Source organism: Emydura macquarii, unplaced genomic scaffold (genome assembly GCF_026122565.2).
Source record: "Emydura macquarii macquarii isolate MOO-44397 ecotype Brisbane River unplaced genomic scaffold, CSIRO-AGI_Emac_v2 contig_2594, whole genome shotgun sequence".
In the NCBI taxonomy this organism is placed as follows: Eukaryota; Metazoa; Chordata; order Testudines; family Chelidae; genus Emydura; species Emydura macquarii.
In genome coordinates, this window is record NW_027132731.1 from 89,198 (window position 1) to 113,640 (window position 24,443).

At 66.2% G+C, this 24,443-nt stretch overlaps 1 protein-coding gene across 6 annotated transcripts; it reads right to left on the reverse strand.

Moving 5' to 3' along the window:
• Positions 1-146: 146 nt before the first annotated feature.
• On the reverse strand, positions 147-22,665 carry CIC (capicua transcriptional repressor). Of its 6 annotated transcripts, none has more exons than XM_067563748.1 (21): positions 22,544-22,665; positions 17,962-20,522; positions 9,862-10,011; positions 9,346-9,562; positions 9,044-9,173; positions 8,292-8,555; positions 7,796-7,961; positions 7,516-7,709; positions 7,033-7,252; positions 6,756-6,856; positions 5,443-6,580; positions 4,986-5,170; positions 4,777-4,910; positions 4,501-4,685; positions 4,078-4,296; positions 3,345-3,787; positions 2,823-3,082; positions 2,544-2,698; positions 2,077-2,208; positions 1,766-1,897; positions 147-1,434 (listed from the first exon to the last, which is right to left on the reverse strand). In XM_067563748.1, the coding sequence occupies exons 2-21, from the start codon at positions 20,486-20,488 to the stop codon at positions 1,136-1,138; spliced, it is 7,251 nt and encodes a 2,416-aa protein (XP_067419849.1). In that variant the 5' UTR covers positions 20,489-20,522; positions 22,544-22,665; the 3' UTR covers positions 147-1,135. The 6 variants fall into 6 exon arrangements, with proteins under 6 accessions (XP_067419849.1, XP_067419851.1, XP_067419850.1 ...); XM_067563750.1 differs by lacking the exon at positions 22,544-22,665 and adding an exon at positions 21,706-22,351 and having other exon boundaries at positions 2,544-2,695; positions 8,292-8,474; XM_067563749.1 differs by lacking the exon at positions 22,544-22,665 and adding an exon at positions 21,706-22,351 and having other exon boundaries at positions 8,292-8,474.
• Between the last annotated feature and the right edge of the window lie 1,778 nt (positions 22,666-24,443).

Genomic DNA, 24,443 nt, shown 5'->3' on the forward strand with positions numbered 1-24,443 from the left:
TGTGGGAGGTTTGTGGCCCATGGGACGGGGCAGAGGTCTGGAGACATGAGGCTGGGGGAGTAGCCACCGGGGGGGGGGGGGGGGGTCACTGCCATGAACAGGGCTGGGGGGCAGTAGACAGCAGGGAATGGGGCAGGGAGCAGGGCCCAGAGAGGGGGTGACAGACCCAGGACCTGCTGGCTTATGACAGAGCTTTCATAGCGCTAGGGGGGCCAGGACCCCACCCGATCCACGTGGGGCTGCCAGGGCTGGGTGCAGTTGGCCAGGCCGGGCCTGTCCCAGCCCAGCCTCAGCGCCAAGCACTGGGGAAGGATCCAGCACCAGAGACGTGGGGCTCAGGCCTATGGTTCCTCCACTGTGCCACGGGGCCAGGCCCAGTACCCAGCCAGCCACAGCCATAGGGGGCCAGCTCCCTCGGATCAGGGCAACCAGCGGGGCCAAGCCACAGCCCCACTGGCCCCATGCCTGGTGTGGCTAAGAAGGGGCAGAGCCCAGCACGGCCTAGGGATCAGGCGGTGGAGCCCGGCCCTGTCCCCGCCCCTGGCAGGGCTGGAGGGGCTGACACAAGCAATGAGTGTGTGCCGAGTCTCAAAATATTTAACATTATTAGAAGTCATCACTTTACAGGCCTCCGTGTGTCCCCCCCACAGTCCCCATAGCAACAGGGGCAGGGCCAGCAGCCTGGAATGGGTGGTTGTGGGGGCCACGCGGGAGCAGGGACCCACTGGTGTCCGTGGCAGAGCAGACCATCCCGGCTGGGGAGGGGGGTGTGCTGGCATCTGTGGCGGAGCAGAACATCCCGGCTGGGGGGGGTGTGCTGGCGTCCTTGACAGAGCGGACCATCCCTGGGGTAGGGTGCTGGTGTCCATGGCGGAGCAGACCATCCTTGCGGGGGGCAGCGGGGGACGCAAACATCTATGGTGGAGCAGACCATCCTGGTGGGGGGGCAGATGTCCACGTCAGAGTGGACCATTCTGGCTGGGGGGTGGCAGAGGTGCGCTGGCGTCTGTGGCAGAGCAGACCACTCCGAGGGGAGCAAGGTGGCTTTGCCAGGGCCCCCCTTTTCCTCATCAGGAGGGGGTGTAGCAGAAAGGCGGGTGAAGCTCCCAGAATGCTTTGCTTCCAGCCATGCCGCTCATAGCCCTTCATCTGCTGCTGCCTGCAGCGCCCCCCGGGGGAGACGGCTGGCTATTGTCCCAGCTGGCACCACTGGCGGCCTCTGGCCCTGCCGTTGAGTCCTGGGGGGCGCAGGCTCCGGTGGCTGCCCCTCCATGGCACTGCTGCTGCCCGGGCCCCCCGGCTCAGGCGTGCTGGGCTCTGTGGGGGTAGCCGCCTGCATGATCTTTTGCCGCACCTCGCGGATCTTCAGCTGCAGGCAGACCTTGGTGGGGAAAATGTCCGAGTAGCGGGCCTGGAACGCGGCCGTGGCCTGGGCTGGGGAGACAAGACACCCTGTGAGCAACACGGGACCCTCGCCCGGACCCGGGACACGGCCCCTCGGGGGTGGGTGCAGGGGCTGGTGATGCAGGGACCCCTCCCCTGGCGCCGGGACACAGCCCCTCGGGGATGGGCGGGGGGTGGGAGAGCTGCACAGCAGTTTGGGACGGGACACGAAGGAGATGCTGGGGACTGGACAGGACCTGGGGTCCTGCCCTCGTCGGCAGTAGGTGCAGGAAGGGGCCTGATAACTGTCCCCACATCGCACTAGGACAGCACACCCCCGCCCCACGGCACCCCCTACTTAGCCCCCGCCCCCTGCACTGACCTGAGGGGAAGAAGCCGTGGTCCTGGAAGAGCTGCATGACGAGCGCCCGCCTCTGGTCCAGGGTGCGGCGCAGAGAGGAGTACGGCACCTTCTCGTACTCCAGCTCCCCCAGCACGTCCTCCGCCTCCGCGCCTGGGGGGAGGGGCCATGAGAACCTGCCCTGCCCTTCCGCCAGGCCACAGCCCCAGGGAGCCCACCCCTCAGGCCCCACCCCTCCAGGCCCCGCCCACAGAGCACCCTACACCCTCTCCATCCAAGCCACAGTCAATCCCAGCTCCGCCCCCTCGCCAAGCCCCGCCCCCAGGGCTCACCCGTCTTGTCGAAGGTGAAGATGTCGCCCTCGCACTTGGCGCTCTTGGGCGTGTTGGGCTCCGAGCTGCAGCTCGAGCGGCGCCGCATCTTCCGCTTGGGCGAGATGGGGTCCTCGGTGGAGGAGTCCAGGTCTGGGGGAGGCCGAAGGGTTAATGAGTCCCCCCGTGCCCTCCTGCATGGCCAACCTGCTGCCCCCCAGCACCTCTCACTCCAGTCCTGCCACGCCCCCCCAGCCCTCCCGGCGCCCCTCACCCACCCCCCCAGCACCCCTCACTGCCATCCTGCCGGTCCCCAACCCTACCACATGGCCAGCCTGCTGCCCACCAGCCCTCCCACTGCCCCTCACTGCTGCCCCGCCGGCCCCCAGCCCTCCCGCATGGCCAACCCGCTGCCCCCAGCCCTCCCACTGCCCCTCACTCCCACCCCGCCAGCCCCCCCACATGGCTAACCCGCCGGCCCCGCTCACCAGTGGAGTTCTTGCGTTTCTTGCGGTAGCTGCCCAGGATGGCGCGGGGCGAGGTGGCCAGCGACTGCAGCGTGGGCGAGGGCAGCACCTCCTCGGGCTTGAACTCGGGCAGCTCAGCGAAGCGCTCCTCGAAATCCACCTCGGACAGAACCCTGCTGGGGGGCAGGGCGCGTCACGCACCGGCTCTCCCGGGCGCCTGGGTCCCCTCCCCACCCCCACAGCCAGCAGGGGCACCCAACCTCTGCCCCGCCCCCACATGCCCTGCCCCCCATCACTCACTTGTCCACTGAGTCGAAGGTTTTCTTCAGTGGGGGGGGCCGGACCTTCACCTTCTTGCCAGCCCCCCCCTCCTTGCGCTCGGGGCCCTCGGGCGCGCTGGGGGTGGGGGTAGGGCCTGCCCCCCGGGGTCCCTCCCCGGAGCCAGCAGGGGCGGGGCTGAGCGTGGAGGAAGACGAGGGGCCGGCAGGGGGAGCCGGGGCTTCAGGGCGGCTCTCGGGCCCTGGGACCCTCCAGTCAGGAGAGACGGGCACCCGGGAGGCCTGTGGGGGGAGAAGCGTTAGCACCGGGGGGGGGGGGGGCAAGAAAGGAATTAGGGGGGAGACAGAGCTCAGGGCTGGGCAGTGAGGGCAGGGGGTATTTGGGGAACAATCTTCCCATCCCAGCACACGTAACTCGCAGGTGCAGAGTGTGGGGTGGGGTATGATGGGGCGGGGAGGACTCACCATCTGGGTGTCCTTGCCCCCCGGGAAGTAATGTGTGGGGCGGGGGCGTATGGTGGGGCAGGGGCAGAGGGCGACTCACCGTTTCCATGCCCTTGCCCCCCGGGGCAGCTCCGGGGGCGCTTGCCGGCTCTCGGGACGTTCGTTCCTCGCTGGGCCCCGGCGCTGCCTCCCGCTGGCTCCAGCCCTCCCCGCTGGCGGGCTGGGGCGCCGGGTGCTGGGGGGACGCGGGTGAGGGCGGGTGCCTGTCCCAGCTCTCCGGCTCCGGGGCCGGACAGGGCCGAGCGGGCTGGGGTGGGGGGGAGGGTGGCTCCAGAGGCTCTTGGGGACTCTCCAGCTCCCGGGGAACGTGGGGGGGGCCCCCGGGCTCCGGCTGCTGCCCCCCTAGGGGCCGAGCAGGGCCTGGCGAGGGGGCCGACTCGTAGGAGCCCACTGGGATGCTGGCGATGGCGGCCTTCACCTTCTGGGGGGGCTTCGGTGGGGGGCGCGGGGGCCGGGCAGGCGCCGGGGGGAAGGCGAGAGAGCCTGTGGTGGGGAGAAAGAAAGAGTCGTGGGGGGCTGTCAAGGGGGCCACGGGGACCCCCCCAATTGCACCCCCTGGAAACTGGGTCTGAGAACCCTCGGACCTCCCACCCCATACCTCTGCCCCTACCCCATACCAATCCAGCCCCAGAGCCCTGCCCTGTCCCAGAGCCCCACCCCCATTCATCCCTTGAGGGCAGGGCCCTGCCAAGCTCCGCCCCCTTCCATAGCCCCGCCCCCATTCAGTAGCCCTGTGGGTGACCCTGCCCAGCCCCGCCCCGCCCCATTCCTACCTGCTGTGCCCTGGCTGCCGGCGGCGCCCCCCTTGGGCAGGATGGGGGCGGGGCTGGCCACGCTGTAGACCAGGCTGTGGGCAGGCGGTGGGGCGGGCGCAGCACTCGGGGGGCCGGGGTAGATGGCCGTGATCACCTGACCGTTGCAGGAGGGGGGCAGCTGGGGGCTGGGCAGTGGGGAGACCCCCACCTGCCCTGGTGCCAGCAGGGGGCTCTGCCCTGGGGAGAGAAACGCTGAGCGTTAGACGGACGGACGGACCTGGCCCCGAACCCAGCCCCCCATCCAACCTCCCCATACCCCACGTGTGGTTCCAGCCCTGCAGTGCCCCCAACCCGGCCCGTTGGGTGCCCGCCCACCAGTGCCAGCCCCCAGCATGCAGGGGCAGAAGAGGTCTGGAGGGAGTGATATCAGCCGCCCCTTACCTGAGAGCAGCGGCTGCACGATGGCCGGCCCGCTGGGCCCGATGGCCGTAAAGCCCAGGGCCATGGGGGCCGGCCCCACGGGGGCCTGCACATAGGTGGCGGCGGGGGCAGCACCGGGCTGGGAGGCAGAGGCCGAGGTGCCCAGGGTCAGTGGGTGCCCGGCCGTGGACTGCACGTAGGTGATCCTGGCCAGAGAGAGGGGGCAGCGTTACGGGCAGGCGGGGGGGGGACGACACAGGGCCCTGCCCCCCACCATCTCCAGCCCCCGGTCCCTACCTGGTGGAGGGCAGCAGCACCTTCTGGGCCTGGCTGGGGGGTCCCACGACGGCCGTGACAGGGCTCAGGGGGGGCGCCAAGGCGGCGCTGTTTGGAGGGGGGGGCACCACCGGCAGCGGGGTCAGCTGGATGATCTGGGGGCACAGACGGGGGGTTAGCGAGTGACCCGCAGGCGCCCGCGGCACAGACGCGCCCAGACACGCACTGACCTTGCTGCTGGCCTGGGCTCCGTTCTGCATGGGCACCGGGAAGGACGGCGCCACCTGGGGCATGGGGCCGGCGCCGCCGGGCCGCACCGTCATCTGGGGGGCTGCCACGGGCACCAGCACCTTGCCCTGCACCAAGTGAGCCGAGCCGCCGGGGCCCGGGGCCTGCACCGGGGACAGCGACTGGGCTGGGGGGAGAGAGGGGTGGGTCGGAGGGTTAAGGGAGTCACAGAGACCTGAGCCCCACCCCTGAGCCAGCCAGGCCCCACCCCCTGCCATGGGGCAAACGCCCCCTAAAGGGGACAGACCCCGTGGCCTAAGCCCCACCCCTAAACAAGCCAGCCCCTCCCCTTTCCCCAGGGCCATCACCCCAGGACCCATGTTGCACTGCCCCCCCAAAAGGAGAAGGCCCCGTGTCCCAGCCCCTCCCCCCCGCAGGGCCCCGGCCTCTCCCACTCACCTTTGGGCGCAGGGGACACGACGGTGACGGCGCTGCTGGCGCTGCCGGGCCCGGGCTGCAGGATGGGGAGGCCGTGGGGCGCGGCGAGGACCTTGCTGCTGGCGGGGGGCAGGGTGAAGTGGATGCTGGCCGCTCCGGCGCCTGCCGCCGGCCCCTTGCCCCCAGCCACCTGCAGCTGCTGGGGCAGGGTGGGCAGGATGTACTGCACCTGGGTGATGCCGCCCGCCTTGCCCGGAGCCCCCGACAGGATGCCCTGGGGCTGCAGGATGCCCAGGGGCACCGGCCCATTGGGCCCGGCCCCCGAGGGGTTCTGGGTAATGAACTGCACGGAGGGCTGCGAGGCGAGGGCGGTGCCGGGCGGCAGAACAGTCATGGGGGCCGGCCCCGCTGCCGCCGCGCCCCCCGCCGGCCCATAGCCCGGCCCCACCACCAGGTTGGTCACCACGTTGCCCGGAGCCGCCGGGGCCTTGCCCATGGACCCCAGCAGGGACCCGGCCACCAGGTGCGGGGAGGGGGCCTGGCTGGCGGGGGCAGGGGGCTTCTTGTCAGCGTAGAGCAGGCCGAGGCGGCCCATGGGCACGGCCAGGGCCGGCTCAGAGAGCGGGGGGCTGAGCAGGGGCCCCCCCTCGCCCGCCCCCCGGGGGAAGGGCTTGCTGGCGATGGGCACCGGGGTGCTGCTGACCGGCTTGACCACGTTGGTGACCACGGTGGAGGCGGTGCGCGCCAGCCCGCTGAGCGAGGGGGCCGTCACCAGCACCGTGCCCGACGACAGGCGCCCCGGCTCGGGCACCACCAGGGCCTGCAGCACCCCCCCGGGGGGGGAGATCACAGAGGGCCCAGCGGGGCCCGGCTCGGCCGCCCCGATGCTGTCCGCCCGCTTCCGGCGGTAGGGGGGGGCTGGCTCGGGGCGCTTGGCCACTGGGGGGGCGGGGAGCCGCACCCCCCGCGAGTCCTGGGCCTTGAAGGGGCCAGGCGCCAGCGGGAAGGAGCCGTAGGGCTTGGCCGGGGACGGCTGGTCGGGGCCGTGAGGTGGGTCCAGCTCCGGAGGCGGCAGTGGGCGGCAGGGGGTGAAGGCGCCCGAGGATGGGGGCAGCGGTGGGGAGCGGATCACTGGCGAGAAGAGCTTTCGCCCAAAACCCTGGGGGGGAGACACATGGGAGGAGGGTTAGGTACTGCCCCCAAAAGCCCCTCTGCCCCCTCCCTGCCCCCCACCGCGCACAACCCCCCACAGCTTCATCAGCCCCCTCCTTGCCCCCCACCGTGCATGACCCCCCCATCAGCCCGCCCAGCCTCCTCCCTGCCCCCCGCCCCACCTTGCCGTGGGGCTCCTCGCCCGAGGAGGCGTCGCTGTCGCTGTCTGTCACCCTCTCCTTGCACTTCAGGTCGATGTCGGCCGGGTTGAAGCCGTCGTCCGCTGGGGGCGGGGAGCAGAGTCAGTGATGCCCCGATACCCTCCCCGGATCCCCCTTTCCCTGCAGAGCGGGGCTGGCGGCGGAGGCTGAGGGGGGCTCCGGGAAGCCATGGGAGGTCTGGGGGCAGTGGGGGCTCGGGGGGGGGGGGGGGGGCTCTGAAGGGCTCGGAAGGGCTCACCAATGACATCATCGTCCCCCTCCTCCTCGCAGATGACCATGCGCTCCTCGTCGCTCGTCATGTCCTCGCTGGCCACGCGCTGCGAGCGGGCGGCACGGGAGGCTGGCGGCAGCAGGGGGGGCCGGGGCCCCTCGCCTGGGGCCGTGAAGGGGGACCCCGAGGGGCCCGGCCCCCCAAACTGCCCCTTCCCGCCAGGGTAGGGTGACGGACTGGAGCACATCTGAAACAGAGCGGTGAGCGATTGGAGGCTGGGACCCCTGCACCCCCTACAGCAGAACCCCCCAACCCAGACAGCCCCCCAAAACTCTCTCCAACTCAGACCCAGACCCCCTCCCATGAGGGACCCACAACTCCCCCAGCAGGGCCCTCCAACCCAGACACAGCCCACCCAGACCTCCTCCCCATGGGGGACCCCCCCCACACCCCCACCGTCCTCCCAAAGCCACCCTCCAGCCCCCCACACCTCCTCCCCGGCCCTGGTACCTGCGTGAGCTCCTGCAGCGCCTGGCTGTCATGCTCCCCAACCTCCAGCCCATGCACCCCACTGTGGGAGAAGGCCCGGGGCCGCGGGTGCTGCACCCCAGGCGCTGTCACATGGACCAGCCGCTCGCTGGGCGTGTGGCCTGCACTCCCCACCTTGCCCTCCGGTCCGGCCAGTGCCGCCATCTCTGAGGAGGCTGCGGGGGGAGAAAAGAGGGGCTGAGTGGGGCAGAGGCGGGGGGGAGCCCCGTGGGAGGGGGGAAGCAGTGATGGGGGGGCTCACCTCCTGGCACGGCAGCCATGCCCGTCTCCGACATGCTGCGCTCCCGCGCTTCCTTGGGTCCCCCGCCGGGCCCCGGCGCCAAGGGCCTGGCATCTGAGCTGGACTTCTTCCGGTCCTTGTTACACCACTTCCAGTCGGGGTGCGCCTTGAAATGGGCCTCCTTCACCTGCGCAGAGTGGGTTAGGGGCCCGCCGCTGACCCACAGCCCAGCGCCCCCGCTGATACCCCCCGTCCCCCGCCAAGCCCCTGCCTGACCCCTGCAGAATGGCACCCATTTCTGGCCCCCCCGGCCCCACATCAGCCCCCTTGAAGCACAGCACAGCACCCCCTGCTGGGCCCCCCGTTAGCGCCCTCCAAATCCCCCACCAATCCCCCTGCAGCATGGCACTCCCTGCTGGGCCCCCCAGCAATGCCCCTGCCCCGCTCCGTGCAGCCCAGGCTCCCTGCACCGCGGAGCAGGGCGGGCTGCCCGGCAAAGCGCCCCCAGGGGCCGCACCTGGAAGGCCAGGTCGTGGTACTTCTGCTTCTCCTTGGGCCCCAGCGCGTACCACCACTCGCCCAGGATCTTGCTGACGGTGCGGTTGTCCTGGTTGGGGTGGCGCTGGTGCACCAGGGCCCGGTGCCGCTTGCTGAAGATCATAAAGGCGTTCATGGGCCGCCGGATGTGGTCCTTCTCCCGCTGCAGGGGGGAGGGGTCAGTATGCAAATGAACAATGGCCCGCACCCAATCAAATCCCTCCCCCAGGGTGATGAAGGGTCCCTGAAGAAAGGGGAGGGGTCAGTATGCAAACTAGCAACACAGCCATAGCCAATCACATCACTTCCCCAGAGGGTCCATGAGGGGGTCTCATGGAGCATTCCATTTCGGGGATAAGGGGAGATGGTGAGTTGTCATGGAGCGTTCCATGTGGGAGATAAAGGGGGGGTGAATTCTCTGGGAGCGTACCATGTAGGGGATAACACACTTGGCCTTGGGGAGGAGGCTGCATGAATGTTCTATGCACCCAACACTGCAGGGCGGAGGGGGCTTGTCTCTGGACCGTTCTATGCGCAGTGCTGGGGGGGATAGCTGGTCTCACTGACTTGTTCCATGCACACAGTGCAGGGGCGGGGGTGGTCTCTCTGGACCATTCCATGCATGGGCGTGGGGGGTGGAGCTGATTTCTCTGGACTATTCCATTCACATGGTATGGGGGGGTCTCTGGACCATTCCATGCACACAGCATGGGGGGGGACAGGCTCTCTCACCTTGTTGGGGCTGCGCCCGTCCTTCTCAGAGGAGGAGTCCCGCTCCTTCGGCAAGGCGCTCAGCGACTGGGTCCGGCGCTTCCCGGGCTGCAGCGGGAGCTGGATCTCAGGGGACACGATCGACAGGAACCTGCACGGGATGGGGCAGACGTCACTCCTGTAACCCGGCTGCCCCTCAATCCCCCGCCTCCCCAACCTGGATCCCTGCCCCTTCCACCCGCTGTGCTCCCTCTGCCCCTGCCCATGACCCCGTCCCCACAACATCTCCATGTGCCCCAAACAGCCCCACATCCCCCACTCACGCGTCATCGTGGTCGCTCTCCGTCTCACTGTCCAGCCGGGGGGGCCCCGGGGCCTCGTCCTCGAGCTGGGAGGGGCCCCCTCCCCCTCCAGAGGCTGCCCTCGTGGCCTGGGTGGCTGAAGCTGGGCTCTCAGGGCGGGAAGCCCCCAGCTTCCCTGGCTCAGCCCCCGACGATGCTCCCGGGAGGTCATGGGCAACAGCCGCTGATTCCGGAGGCTCTGACAAGGGCAAAGATCAAGGGCGGCAACCCATGAGAATGTCCAAGCAGAGAGAAGCCATTTTTGTGTGTCACACTGAAACGCACAAGCTGCCCATCCCCCACTGCCATCAGCAAAGTGGAGAACATTTCTGAGGGTCACACCAAAATGCAAGTGCACGGGCTCCCCCTGCTGGCTGCACTCTTTGCTTACTGCGCGGGCACCATTTTGGTGGGTCACACACAAAAGCCAGCAGCTAGGCTCACCGATTCCTTGCCCTCCCCAACATCAGCCCCCACACTGGGCTGCCCCGCCCTCACCTTTGTTCTGACTGGACACCACAGGGTGATTGACAGGCTGCTGGCCCTCGCTGGGCTGGACGGAGGAGTCCGGCTGGCTGGGGGCCAGGAAGGGCACGAGGGAGTGCCACGGGAACACGGCCACAGAGCGCGGCTCCACATTGGTCCAGACTGGAAGGGAGAGGGCAGGCAAAGGGTTAAAGATGCAGCCAAGACATCTGGGTTCTCTCCCCACTCTGGGAGGGAAGTGGGGTTTCATGGGTCTGAGTGGGGGGGCTGGGAGCCAGGACTCCTGGGTTCTCTCCCCTGTACCATACCCTGGCCTTCCCCCATGCTCAGACAGCCCCCATGCCCCCCGCAATGGGGAAGGACTCTGGAGCTTTCCTTCACACCAGGCTTCCGCCCAGCCCTCGCTCTCAGCGGGGTGGAAGCGGGGGAAGGAGCCCCCCCAGCACTGACCTGGGGGCAAGGGAACCATCCTCTAGAGTGGGGAGCCCACCCAGGGCACAGGAAACCTGGAGCACGGAGTCTCCCCGAGGCCCTGCAGGACCCGCTGCCATTGGTTCCCCCCCCCCCCCCATCTCCTCCCCCAGGTCCATCCCCCACCTCTCCCAGCAGCCCCAGCTGATCCCCTCCCCCCTTCCTGCTCTCAGGCTGGAGGGGAGCCAAGGACACAACCCCACACACAGCACCTGCAGCTCTGCAACACACACCCAGCTACACAGTGCGGTCCTGACACACAAATTCCAGCACAATGCAACTTGGCCATGCAATACACACAGCAACACCCCAAAGCCATGCAACACAGCCTTCACACATACACATGCACACCAACACAATGCAACCGGGCCATCCAATAAACCCAGCTATAAAATATCATGCAACATACACACACAGCAACACAACAGTCATACAACAGCCAATACAATGCAACATAACATCCTGTCACGCACAACACAACACATTCCACACACACATACACAGAGCAACACTAGACAGCCAGGCAACATCACACAACACTACATACACACCATCCTGCACTGCAACCCTGTGCTATAAACACAAATATACCCGACACCCTGTAATAGAGCACGGCAACACAATTCCTGCACAACCCACATCACTCAAAGTGCCAACAGACACCCCAACACAACAATCTCTGCGCCCCACCAGGGAGACCCTGGCCCACCCACCTCACGAGAGCACGGCCCCCGTCAGCCCCAGCGCAGCACCCACAGCCAGCCGTGGGGGCGCCGAGTGCGATGACAGCAGGGCAACCCAGCAACCAGGGCCCAACCCACGGCTGCATGTGCCATGGCAGGGAGCTACCCCAGAGGCAACGGGGCTGCGTGCCACAGCCACGACCCCGTGAGTGCCAGCCCGCAACGCCAGGGACGCTGAGGAGCGGCATCATAGCCCCAGCCACCTGCCACGGCACCAAACTAACCTCCAACCCCTGCCCCGAACGTGACCTGCCCTCTGCCAGACCCCTGGTGGCCTCTGGGGGTCCCCCGACTCCCTCAGCAACCCTTCTGTCCGCGCCCGTGGATCTGCCCAGCCCCCGTGCCTGCAGGTCGTGCGCCCCACCCTGGGAGCGGGGCGTGTGCGCGGCTAACTCAATTATTAAAGCCCTTAAGTGGCTGGCGGCAGGCGCTGCCAGGAAGCCGACTCTGCCTTCCTGTTCTCTGGCCGGTGACCACATCCCCCGCGGGGGGAGACAGGATGGGAGAAGATTGCAGCGGGTGGGGTGTCGCCGCAGCCCCCAGCCCCAAGGGTCATATCACTACGCCCCTTCCCCAACGAGGCTGAACTCAGCCCACAGACGGGGTCTGCAGGGCTGAGAGGGGCACAGACGCACACCCCCAAAACGCGTCAGGGCCACGCAGTGCTGCGCAGCAGGGGCAGGCAACAAACCTGAGGTGCAGAGATGGGAAGGAACTGGCCAAGGTCACACAGCAAGCCAGTGAAAGAACCCAGGAGTCCTGGCTCCAAGCCCCCCTCCCCCCTCTGACCCACTAGACTCCGTGCCCTTCCCTGAGCTGGACAGAGAACCCAGGAGTCCTGGCACCCAGCCCCCCAACTCTCACCCACTAATCTCACTCCCCTCCCAAAGCCAGGCAGAGAACCCAGGAGTCCTGTCTCCCAGCCCCCCTACTCTATCCCACTAGGGCCCACTCCCCTCCCAGTGCTGGAGATAGAACCCAGGCGACCGGCGTTGCACCTGGCCAGAGACAGGCAGTTAATTCACAGACTGGGAACAGCACCGGCTCAGCTGCCCCCACAGCCCGACTTCCATGGGGAGCCCAGCGCGCCCCATTGTCAATAGATCCCGTGCGTGGAGGGAAAGAGGGAGCGGCCCAGCCCGTGCAGTCCTCAGTCATTCTGTGGGGCTGCGACCCAAACATTCAGTCACTGCCACGGAGCCAGACTGGGGCCAACAGCATCCCCGAAAGGGGCCTGGCCCCACACTCCATCCCTGCCCCCCTAAAGCCAGTCGGACCCCCCCACGGACCCAAGCAGGAGCTGGTGCTCCACAGGGGGGCTTGGCCCCATACCCCCAAGCCAGCCGGTCCCCCCACAGAGCCGGATGGTAGCTGACCCCCCCCCCAGCGGGGCCAGGCCCCACTCCCCGCCCCCGCCCCATTGCCCGAGCCAGCCAGTGCCCCCCACGGACCCGGACAGGGGCTGGCGCCCCCTAGCGGGGCAGGCCCCACCTCCCGCCCCTGCCCCGTGACTCCCGCGCGGGCTAAGGCGGCTCCGCCCGGGGTCCCGCCGTGCCAGGGGTCAAAGGTCACCGCCGCCCCCCCGCCCCCCGCACTGACCGAACATGCCGAGCCCCCGACGCGGCGCGGGGGGGGGCAGCGCCGCCGGCGGTCGCTCCGTGGAGAACATGGCGGGGCCGGGGACCCCGGCGCCTTCCCGCCCCCTGCCCGCCGGGGGGAGGGAGACGGGGGCGGGGCTCCCCTGGGGGCACGTCACCCCCGGGCGCTCGGGGGCGCCCCCATGCGAGGCCGGGCCACGGGGGCGCGCGCGGGGCCGAGGAGGGCGCGCGGGCGCGCGGCGGGGGCGCGCGCGGTGGGCCCGCCTGTGCCAAGCCCGGGGCCGCCGGGCGCCGCTTGCCGGGCGCTGCCGCGGGGTGTCGCCGACCCCATTCGCGGCCCGCCCGGCCTGCGAACGAGGCCCCCCCGCGCGCTCCCCGCGTCACGCATGCTCCCTCGGCCCCGCCACCCCATTGGCTGCCGGCGCCTCGCGTCATTGACATGCAAATGAGGAGCGGTCACACACACCGCCCGCCAATTGGCCGCCGCCCCCGCGTCACTCCCAGGCGAAGGGGCGCCTCGGCTTCCCATTGGCTGGGCCAGGCGGGGGGCGGCGGAGCCGCCATTGGCTGCCCCCTCACAGACACCGCCAGCCAGGGCGGGGGGGCCGGGGCCCCGGAGGAGGGGGCTCCGCTCCGCCCCTCCCTGCTGCCTGCGCCGCGCCCCTCACCCGGGCATCGGGGCGCCTTGGGCGGGGTCCCGCGGGTCACGGAGCAGTTCCGGCTCGGCCACCCGCTCGTGCGACTAGCACACCCGTGCACAACCAGGACACCCGCTTGTGCACGCCCCGGCTACCCCCTCGTGCAACTAGCACACCCGTGCACAATCAGGACGCATACTTGCGCGTGCCCTGGCCACCCATTCGTACAACTAATATGCCCGCACACGCCCCGGCCACGCATTCGTGCACGTAACACACGCCAGCCACCTGCTTGTGCGCTCCTTCAACAGGCCCGAATGCACTCCATCCATCTGCACGTACGTGCTGCCGCCAGCACCACACTACTGTGCACTTCTAACACGCCCACACACACTGCACCCACACGCTCGTGGGCACTTCTAACAGGCCTGATTCCACTTTGGACACGCTTGCGCACCAGCCACACGCTCATGCATGCTTCTAACATGCCTGCGCATGCACCTGCGGACACCCTCCACCCCAGCAAACACATCTGCACACACGCCGGATTCGGGCTTGTGTGCACTTCTAACACACACACACACACACGTCAACTCTGTCCTGTTCAGCTAACATGCCTGCACACATTCCAAACACACACAGGCTGACACGCTCACAGCAGCCACATGCACGCCCACAGCCACACTCGCCCATGCTTCAAATACGTTCATACAAACGACACACGCACTAACACGGTCACGCTTGGCTTGCACACACTAACCGGCTTCCACACGCTTTGAACAAGTTTACACCCAGGCAGCCCACTCAGGGCCACTTGTGAACATGAAACACTCACGTGTTCACACAAATACTGTGTTTACGTGCTTCTACACACAGACACTAACGCATGCACAGAAAGGTGTATACTAGCATGTTTTCACACAGACAGTGGTGCACACTCCCTCCCACAGAACTGTACACACACACACACACACACACACACACACACACTCACACACACACACACACGCTCTCCAGTCATAATCCACACACACAGTTGGGCATGCAGATACACTCACACACAGATTCACAAACATGCCCTAGGGCATGCTGAGACATACGCTTGCTTTGACCCCTCTGACATACTCCCAGCCATGCTGACATGCTCACACCCGGACTCACTGAGACACGTGCTCACACACATGCTGACACTGACACACACACACACACACACACACACACACACACACACACACACACACACTATCCCATACACCCTGACTCCAGCTCCCACACCCACCCCAAGCTGCTGAGGGGCTGGCTCCGTGCTGGCTGCCCCTCCGGCAGGCCTGGATTGCAGGGTTTATGGCACAGCTGCATTCCTGGGATAATCTCTCCTCACGCCCAGCCCTAGGGACGGGGGAGGAACCAACTGTGTCTAGGGAGGCCCGGGGACCTGCCCCCCCTGGGCCTGAGAGTCCTGCTCCCCGCCCCATACCAGCCCCAGCAGCCTGAATCAAGGAGGCCTCTGCCCACGGCCAAGAGGCAAGTGGTTCCACCTGTCAGGCCAATGGGGCAGGGGCCCCAGCAAACCCACCCCGCACTCCCCCACTCTGGACCCATGGGGGGGCGAGCACACAACATGTCCCCCCACACACTGCCCCACCCCCAAACACACACAGCAAGAGACATGCTGCAAGCCAGAGACACAGACACACCCGCCCAAACACCCCCTCAAAGCACACACAGAGCAAGAGATGCACACACACCGTGAGAGAGACACAACCTCCCACAGCACGCACACAGCAGGAGATAAACACAGTGAGAGACACATGCACATACTGCAGGAGACACACACACCAAGTATGAGACACGCATCCCAACACAGTGTAACATCACATTATGCACAGCTGCAGATGCACACAGCATAACACACTCACTGGGACACACAGAGCAAGAGACACAAGGCAAGCAAGACACAGTTACCAACACAGCAACACACCCAGAGAGTAAGAAAAACCCCACAGAAAACACACACCACACAGCCAACAAGAGACACTACACACAACAACAGAAAGGAGACAAAGCGAGAAACACACACACACACACACACACACACACACACAGAGCAGGGATCAGCCCTTCCAGCAGGGGACGCAGGGACACACAGAGGCTTAGGGGCCAGCAACCTTATGATCTCTCCCCCCCCCAACAGGTTTGGGGTCCTGCTCCCCTTTCAACTGCAATTCTGGAGGTCAGTGATAGGGGATGGCCATGGGGTGTTCTGGTGGGGGGGAGGCATCACCCAGCCAGGCCATGTCGGGGGGGCCTCACCCCATGTCTCAGCTGGGCACCCCAATACTGGCAACCATGAGAGCATGAAAGGAGCTCTGGGGCAGCCTCACCCCCTCCTCCACCCTGGGGCAATTAATCCCACCCCACCCAGGAAGGATACGTTCTGCATGACAACTTTCAGACAGGACCCTCCCACCCTCCAGGAAGCAGCAGCTGTTGTCAAGGTCTCCTCAGGATCTCCAGGGAGATCCAGAGCCCAAGTACCAACCCCGCAACGCCAGCATGAGTGTGCGATAGGCCCAGGGGGGCAAGCGTGCATGTGCGAGAGGCAGACAAGAGTGCAAGGGAAGGACAGAGGGTTTGCAAAGGGATGCAAGAGACTGACTGCAAGATGGCAGATGAGCGTGCAACACCCGCGTCAGGAAACCACACATGTGAAATCTGCCCTGGCCTGTCTGCACCAGAGAGACCCGGCCCCGCTGGCCCTGTGCGTGCGAATTGGCGTGCTGCTCCGGCCCAGCAAGTGTGGCACTGCAGCTGACGGCTGGTCCGAGCCTGCACCCCACTCTCCCAGGGCCAGATTTCCAGGCGAAACCCCAGCCCCGCCGCTGGGGGGACCTAGATGTGTCTAACACGCTGGTGTGTCTGGGTGCTCTACCCACACCCAGCATCGGTGTGTAACATACTCGTGTCTGGGGGTGGAGTGGGAAGGCATGTATGTGCTGTGCATGTGTGACCGCGTGGGGCGAAGCTGCCAGAGCAGGGGTGTGCACAAGTGTGCAAGGGCAGCAGGCGAGGTCTGAGTATTTTGTGCCAAGTCTGGGGGGCATTAGGTGTGTGAGAGCCAGGTGTGCACTGTGTGGCTGTAACTAAGGTGGGGAGGGCCCGTGGCACACACTGTGTGTACAAGTGACACGTGAACCAGGCGTAACATGCTTGTGTTTGTGCATGTGTTCCATGTAAGTGTGTCATGTGTGCAACTTCATTTGCACACAACACGTGCCAGCCACACACGCACTGCAGGAGTATGCACATTACCCACAATGGAGGTGTGGAGAGGCCAGCTCTGTCATGCCCCCTGACCTCGTTCAACCCTGTCACACACCCACACGCGCACACACCCGCCCCGCTCCAATATAAATAGAGATGGAGCTGGGAGCACAGAAAAACGGTTGCTCTGGTTACGGGTTGCCAGGAGACGGCAAACTACATTCCCGATGCTGCAGGATGGGGACAGGAGAGGAGCATGCAGGGGTCGCCCACTCACGTCCACATCCCGGGGCAGGGAGCTGGGCCCCATGCCCCAGGGATTCCCCAGCCAGCTCCGTGCGACAAGAATGTGTAAACCCTGCACTGGAAACCCCAGACCTGTGCACAATGAGCATGCGAAAGAGGGTGAGTGTCCAAGTCCCATGCAAACCCTGCACTAGGAACCCCAGACCATGCAAAAGCAAGCATGTAGTGAAAGGCGTGTGCACAAACCCATGTGCAAATGCTACACCAAGAGCCCCAGAAGGTGCAAAACTGAGCATGCGAGTCCAATGTGCAAGCCCGGTGCCAGAGATCCCAGGCCTGGGGGAGAACAAATGTGCAAAAAAAAAAAGCCCCACGCAGAATCGTCAAGTGCCCCACACTCAGCCGGGCACAGACGAGTGTGAGCAGCCAGCACCACACACCAGGCAATGTGGGCGGCGCTGGCAGGACTCACACTTATGGATTTGGTGACAAGCATGTGGGGCACTGGAGGGGAGAGACCGAACCGCCGGGGCCAGTCAGTGTCAGACACACACGCGCACACTCAAAAGCAGTGATGCGCACAGCATCCCCTTCATGGCACTCGTGTCTCTCGCACACATACACTATGCCGTGCACACACAGTGTCACACGCAGCTGCCATACTCCCATCCCACCTACCCACCGTCCTCAGACACCCACTGAGCTGCAGCTGCTGGGGGAGGCCTGACACCCTCACTTCAGCTGGAGGGGGCGCCTTTTAGCTTGAACTTCAGTCCCCCCCCCCCCCCAAGCGAGACGGATGTTGAGTGGTGAATCTGGCCCACAAACTAGTATTCAAACCCAACAACAAAGACACAACCACATCCTAGCGCCCCTTGCCCGGCACAGACACGAAGCCACCTCTGGGACAGGGCGTGGGGGCTGTTTATACGGGGACCCCTCGCCCAGCGCTGAGATGCAGCCACCTCTGGGGCGGAGCCGTTTATATGGGGACAGATGCGGCCGCAGTTCAGGAGCAAGGCATATCAAAGGAGAAAACGCCCCCTATTGAGCCCACACCCTGCTCCCTGCAGCACAGCACCACGCTGCGGCCAGCCCTGACAGCCCAGGGAGAGCCCCCGCCTCGCCCCCCAGAGCATAAACCTCCCTTACCTGTGCCTGGCCGGCCCATGATGATCTCCTTCTTGGGAGCCGGAGGCCCGGGATAATCACTGGGCACGATGACGGGCAGCAGGGCGGCCGGGGAGGGGTGGAAGGCAACCGGCTGGAAGGGTGAGGAGACGCTGAAGATGGGGGGCGCCTGCTCCAGGGTGGGGACGGAGCTGGGCTGGCTGGAGGGCAGCGCCCGCCCCACGTTGATGGGCACCGGCACCTGCAGCTGTTCTTTGGTGCCCGCTTTGCCCAGCTGGGGGCTGCCCACCCGCCCCTCCAGCGGCTTCTCCGTGAACTTGGAGGGCAGTGGCACGTCGGGGTTGCGGACGATGACGGGGGAGTCGCGCTGAACGGCTGGCACCCGGCGCACCGTGGGGCTGGGGTCGGAGGTCAGCCCGGCAGGGGGGGAGAGCAGCAGCAGGGGCGAGGCCTGCTGGGAGCGGGAGAAGGGCCCGGGGCCAGCGGGTGAGACGGCCCGGAAGCCAGCGGGCGTGGAGGGGGTGGGGGTGTGGGAGACCGACTCCACTCCCGAGTCCAGGCTGTCACTCTTGTGGAAGTCGGCCCCCCCGCCCAGCCCGCCGTGGGGCGCCTCGGCCTTGCGCTTGCTGGGGCTCATGGGCACCGTGAAGGTCAGGCTGGTCTGGAAGGTGGGCGGGATGCCCGAGGAGTGCCGCTCCCGGTGTGGGGCGTGGTGCAGCATCTCCGGGCTCAGCACCGTGCCCCCCGCCCCCTTGGGCGTGCTGGCGCTGACGTGGCGGCTGCGGGCGGCCGCCCGCTGGATGACGGGCGAGGCGTTGATGGGGCTGAAGTTGGCGGGCCGGAAACCAAAGAGAGGCGAGGGGGACGGGGAGGGGGCGGGCGAGAAGGGCGACTGGGTGGAGACGGGCGAGAAGGAGGGGGTGCCCGACCGCGAGCTGCCCAGCGACACCAGCATGACGGCCGCCTCGCACTCGTCGAACTCGAAGCGGGACAGGTCGGCCGGCGCCACCAGGCGGGGGCGGGAGTCGCCGCGGGCGCTGCTGGCCTCGCTGTCACGGGACGTCTCATCCCAGTCAAACTCGGCGCTGCCCTCCCGCAGCCCGCTGGCCCGCCCCTCCGACAGGCTCTCCAGCTCCTTGGTGCGCATGGAGAGGTGGCGGGAGCAGTAGCCGCGCCGCTGCGACTCCTTCATGCAGCCCTCACGGGAGCACAGCCGGCGCCACTGCTTGCCGTTGAACTTCTTGCGGATGCCGTTGGGGGTGCAGACCACGTCCCCCTTCTTGTACTTCTGCTGGGCGGCCGTCAGGGGCGTGCGGGAGCGCGCCGAGCCCGGCGTGCTGCACTTCTCCACCGACGCCACGCTGCTGCTGCGGCTGCCCCCCGCCTCTGCGCTCAGCAGCGGGGAGGCCTGCTCCGGCAGGCGGGCGAAGGCCGGGGACTTGGGGGGCGACAGCAGCTGCGGGGGGGCAGCCAGGGGCTTCTCCTCCCCAGCCCCCCGTGCCCCGGCGCTGATGTTGGATACCTCAGCATCCTCCGGCTGCTTGGGCTCTGGACAAGGGGGCTCTTCGACCCCCTGCCCCTCCTCCTCTGGTTTCTGGGGCATGGCGGCACAGCTCCAGGGCGGGCGCAGGAGCCGGAGGCCAGAGCGGGGCACCCACACCATGTCCTTGCGGGGGGCGGGGCTGGGGCCAGCGAAACGCACCTTGTAGGACGCCGGCTTGAGGCTCACCTCCAGCACCGTGGCCTCGTGGTACGCCGTCTCCTCTGGGGCCACGCAGACGCAGACGCGGGCCCCTACTGCCACGGCGCCCGCAGGGGGCGTGGCATCCAGGACCACATCCAACGCCCCCGAACCCAGAGCCCCCTCGTAGTAGGTGACAGCTCGGTCGCCAGCGAACTGAACTCCCAGGTCCTGGCCGCGCCGGACATGCTTGACCACGGCTGGCTGGAAGATGCCCTGGCGCCGGGCCAGGACCCGCTGTGAGCGCAGCTGGCGCAGGTCATACTCGCTGGAGCCGGGGGCCGGGCCCCACACCCCCCCCACGACTCCCTTGGCCTCCTCGTCGGCCGAGTGCTCGCTGGCTGTGTCAGTGCTGGAGGAGGGGCAGTGCCCGGTGCCCTCCTCGCCCGGCGCCCCCGAGGCCTCGGACCCACTCCACTCCTCCCCAGCCGCCGGGTTCTTGCGGGGTGCTCGGGATTTGAAGGTGGCTGTCTTACGGCTCAGGGGGGGCTCCCCCGGGGGGTGCTCACACCCCAGCTCTCCCTCAGGCGGCTCGTAGGGGTTGCTCTGCTGCCCGGGAAGCTCCCGTGAGCCGGAGTTCATCTTCACTGGCATGAGACGGGGGCCCACCAAGGACAGGGGCTGGGTGGGGCTTTCCTCCCCACCCCCCTCTTCTTCCCCTGCTGGCTTGGGCCCCCCCTCAACCGTCCTGCGCTTCTGGGTCTTGGCCCGGGTGGACGGGGGAGAGCGGCTGCTGCTGCTGCTGCTGCTGCTGGATGAGGAGGAAGAGGAGGAGCTGGCACTGGCAGCCTTCCTCGCAGGTTTCATCTTGTAGCCTCCAGGGCAGGCAGAGACACAGGACCTGGGGGTGCAGAAGGGAGACCAGGTCAAGGGGTGAGGCCTGGGCTCTCCCACCAGCTCCGCCAATGCCCTTCAACCACAACCCGCAGCCCCCTGCTAGCCCAACCCTGGGCTCCCCCCACAACCCGACACGCAGAGGAGCTTACACACACGGCTGGTCCCGGGGCAGAGGGAGTACTGGGAGCTCATGCCCACCATGCCTGGGGAATAGAGGGGAGCCAGATCCTAAAGGGGGGCTGGCAGGTCCCTGTGTGGAAGAGGGACGTCCCCTTATGCCCCCTGCCCTGGGCATACAGCTATATTTGCCCCGACATCCCCGTTTGCCCTGACTCCTGGCCTGGCCCAGCCCGCCTCAAGCAGGAAGGGGTTAACCCAGGTGGTGGGGGCAGTTCTCTACATGGGGGGAACTCCCAGCTGCTGAGACACCCCCAGGACTGGGCAGGCCCTGACTCAGGCAGAGCCCCAGGCATCGCCACCCCTCCCCGCCTGCCTGGTTCTGGAGTCCTGGACCGCTCGGCCCAGCAGGGCCACGGCCCCCCACGAGGAAACGGGGCCAGAGCCACCACGGCCAACCCCAGGGAACTCCAGTCCTGACGCCAGCCCCCCACCCCCCCGCCCCAGGCCCCTCTGCCTTCCCCGCCCCCCCGCCCCAGGCTTGTCTCCCCCCAGCTCCAGCCTTCTCCCCGCCCCCAGCACTGACTGCCTAGCCTTGGCCCAGCCCCCCAAGACACCCCGATCCACCCACACCTCCAGGCCCCCTCACACCCTGGGCCTCCCCAAGGCCAACGCCCACGCCCCTCGCCCCTATTTTCTGTCAGGCCCAGAGTGCCCCCTTCGCCCCCCCACGCAGCTTGCCACTCTCCAGCCCATAATACTACCGGGGGGGGGGTCACCTGGGAGTCCCCATCCCATAATAGCAGCAACTCCCTTGCCCACCCCCCAAAACACAGAGCAGCCCTTTACCACCACATTACTGGGGGGCTGGCACCGCCATGGGGCTCCCCATTTCCAGGGGTTGTCGGCTGATACGGCCGGGGGGGCTGCCCACGTTTCAAGGGGGGGGCAGGTTGGTACCACCCGGGGGCTCCCCCATTTCCCGAGGGGGGGGCTGGTTGGTATCGCCCGGGGGCTCCCCCATTTCCCGAGGGGGGGGGCCGGTTGGCACCGCCCGGGGGGGCCCTTACCTGTGTGCCCCCCTGTCCGTGGGGGGATCCTGGTACATCCAGGACCCCTGTCCAGGGGTTGGTACAGCCCGGCTCCCCCCGCCCCACGGGATGGTCCAGCCCGAGCCCCTCTCAGCTCCTCCGAGCCCCTTTTACTCCAACAGACAAAATGGTGAATGAATCTGAACCAGCTGGAGCCACCGGCCAATGAACGCTCACAACCTCCTGACTGGCAGCTGCGGCGACCAACGGGCATGAAGCATGACCTACGCCCGGCCCGCCCCCCAAGAGTAGCATTGTCAGTGGCCAATCAGAGCTGAAGAGAGGCGGGTACTATCCCCGGCTCATTCCGCCCCTTCCTTGCGAGAGACATTTACAGTAGCCAATGACAGGCCGATACCGGGCAGAAGAGGGCGGGGAGAGAGGTACAGTAGCCAATAGCAGTGACGGGGCGGGGCGGAGCCAGGCCCAAACTTGTTTACCTGCCGCTGAGCGAGGAGGAAGCGCGAGGCCACGCGGCGCCTCACGGGAGTTGCAGTCCGCAACCCGGCACGAGCACCGGCGGCACCACTACGGCTCCCGGCATGCACAAAGGCCGCTTCCCGCTTCGCGGGGCCTGCTGGGAGCTGTAGTCCGCGTATTGGCTCGCCCCATTGGGTTGCCTGGGCGCCCCCCCTCCCCCGCGGAAAGACTACAACTCCCATCATTCGCCGCGGCGGTTCCGCCTCATCCCGGCCGGCCCCCGCAAACCCGGGGAGCGAAACTCTGAGGGGTGGGGGATAGGCGCCCCCTCCGGGCGCCCTCCTGGGAGGCTAATTTGCATTTTATTTGCATCTCATTAGCATATTCATGTGCTCACCCGGCGGCCGCTCCCGGTCCCGTCGTACCCCGTCCGGGCCCCTCGCGCTTTCCCTCAGCAACAGCGGAGCCGCCGCCGACAGCACCGCGGCCAATCAGCGCCCGGACCGGGAACCCCCCCCCCCGCCCCCACACACACACACACACACACACACACACACGCCCCACGTGGGGTTCGGGGGGCGTGGCCGAGTACAGCAAATCCGTGCCTGGGGCGGCCGAGGGATGAGGTAACCACACTGCACTCCCATTGGCTAGGGGCGGCAGACCCCTTATCCAATCAGGAGCCGCCTACGGCCGGCCGCTCTGACTGGGCCAGGAAGAGGGGCGGGGAGCGGCCAGGCCGCGCGCGGACGGGTGTGTGTGAGGGAGCCTGGGAGCCAGCGCCGGTGGTATCCCCCACCCCCGGGCGTCCGGAGGTGGAGTGCATGCAGTCCCCACACCCCGCACACACCAGTGCATGCAGTGTAACTGTGCAAGCACCACACCACCCCCGCGCACGTGCCTGTGCCTGCAATATAACCCCCCCCCCCCCCACACACACACACACACACACCGGTGTGTGTAAAGTAGCGCATGCGATGCAACCCGCCTGCGAACACTGGTCTGTGCTTTGCAATTCCTGTTGTGCACACACACTAGTGCATGCAGTGTAACCCCTTCAAACACCAGTGTATGTGATGCAGTCCCAGGCATACAGTGGTGCCTGCAATGTAACCCCTGCGCTCACACACTGGTGCGTGTGATGCAACTCACACAAGCCAGTGCTTACAGTGCAATCCTTTGCATGCCCAACAGTGCATGAAATCCAATGCTTGCATGCACACACCCATCCATGCATTGCCAAAAAATGCTGCACATGCCCATGCAAACAATGCAACCCCCCCAGACACCAGTGGATAGAATGCAACCATGCCACCCTGCACAGCTACAGTAGCATGCAATGCAAATCCCTCCCCAGACAGACACCTGGGAATGCAATACAACCTGCCTCATCACAGACACAGGTGCATGCAATGCAACTTTCTGTGCTCAAACATTAGTGCAGGAAATGCAAATAAACACCCACACAGACACTGGTGCATGCAATGCAATGACGCTAGCATGAATTGACAGAGGCACACCCAGTGGAGCCTTCCCCCCTACAGACACTGGTGCATGAACTACAGTCCATGCAATGTAACCTACACACAGGTAGAAACACTAGTGCATGCAATGCAGTGTCCATCCCCTTGTTCATGCACTGCAACCACCTTTGTACAGAAACACTGATGCATGGAATGCAACAGACATGGGTACTTCCTACATATCCCCTACACAGGATGCACCTCCCCCACCAATGCATATACACCAATTCATGCAACGAAACTTCAACCACCAGGGCATGTAATTGCAAACCTCCTACATACAGAAACCAGTGCACAACATGTGACTCCACGTATGCAGAGAAACCGGCACATGAAATGCAACTGCCTCCTGCCCCAATGAATGCAATGGCTCCCCACCCAAACACAGGGAAAATTATATATGTCATGTGCACACCCATGCAGACTGAATGCAGTGTAGCCCCCTCCCCACCCACCCATGCAGCCCCCCTCACAGAGATGCTGGTGCATGCAAAGCACCTCCACACAGTGCAGGAAATGGAACCTTCCCCCAGCCACGCAGTGAATGCAACACAATTCTCCATGCACACATAGATACTGATGAATGTGAGGCGACTCTCCACTCCAGAGTGGATGCAATTGCTCATCCATAGGGCATGGCTGGTTGCAATGTAACTCCTTTCCCATGCTGCAATGCAAGTTACATTCCCCCACACACACATACACACACAATGACAAATGCAATGTCAACTACAAAATCTCCTCCTGCCTCATATTAGCATGTGCAGCTTCACC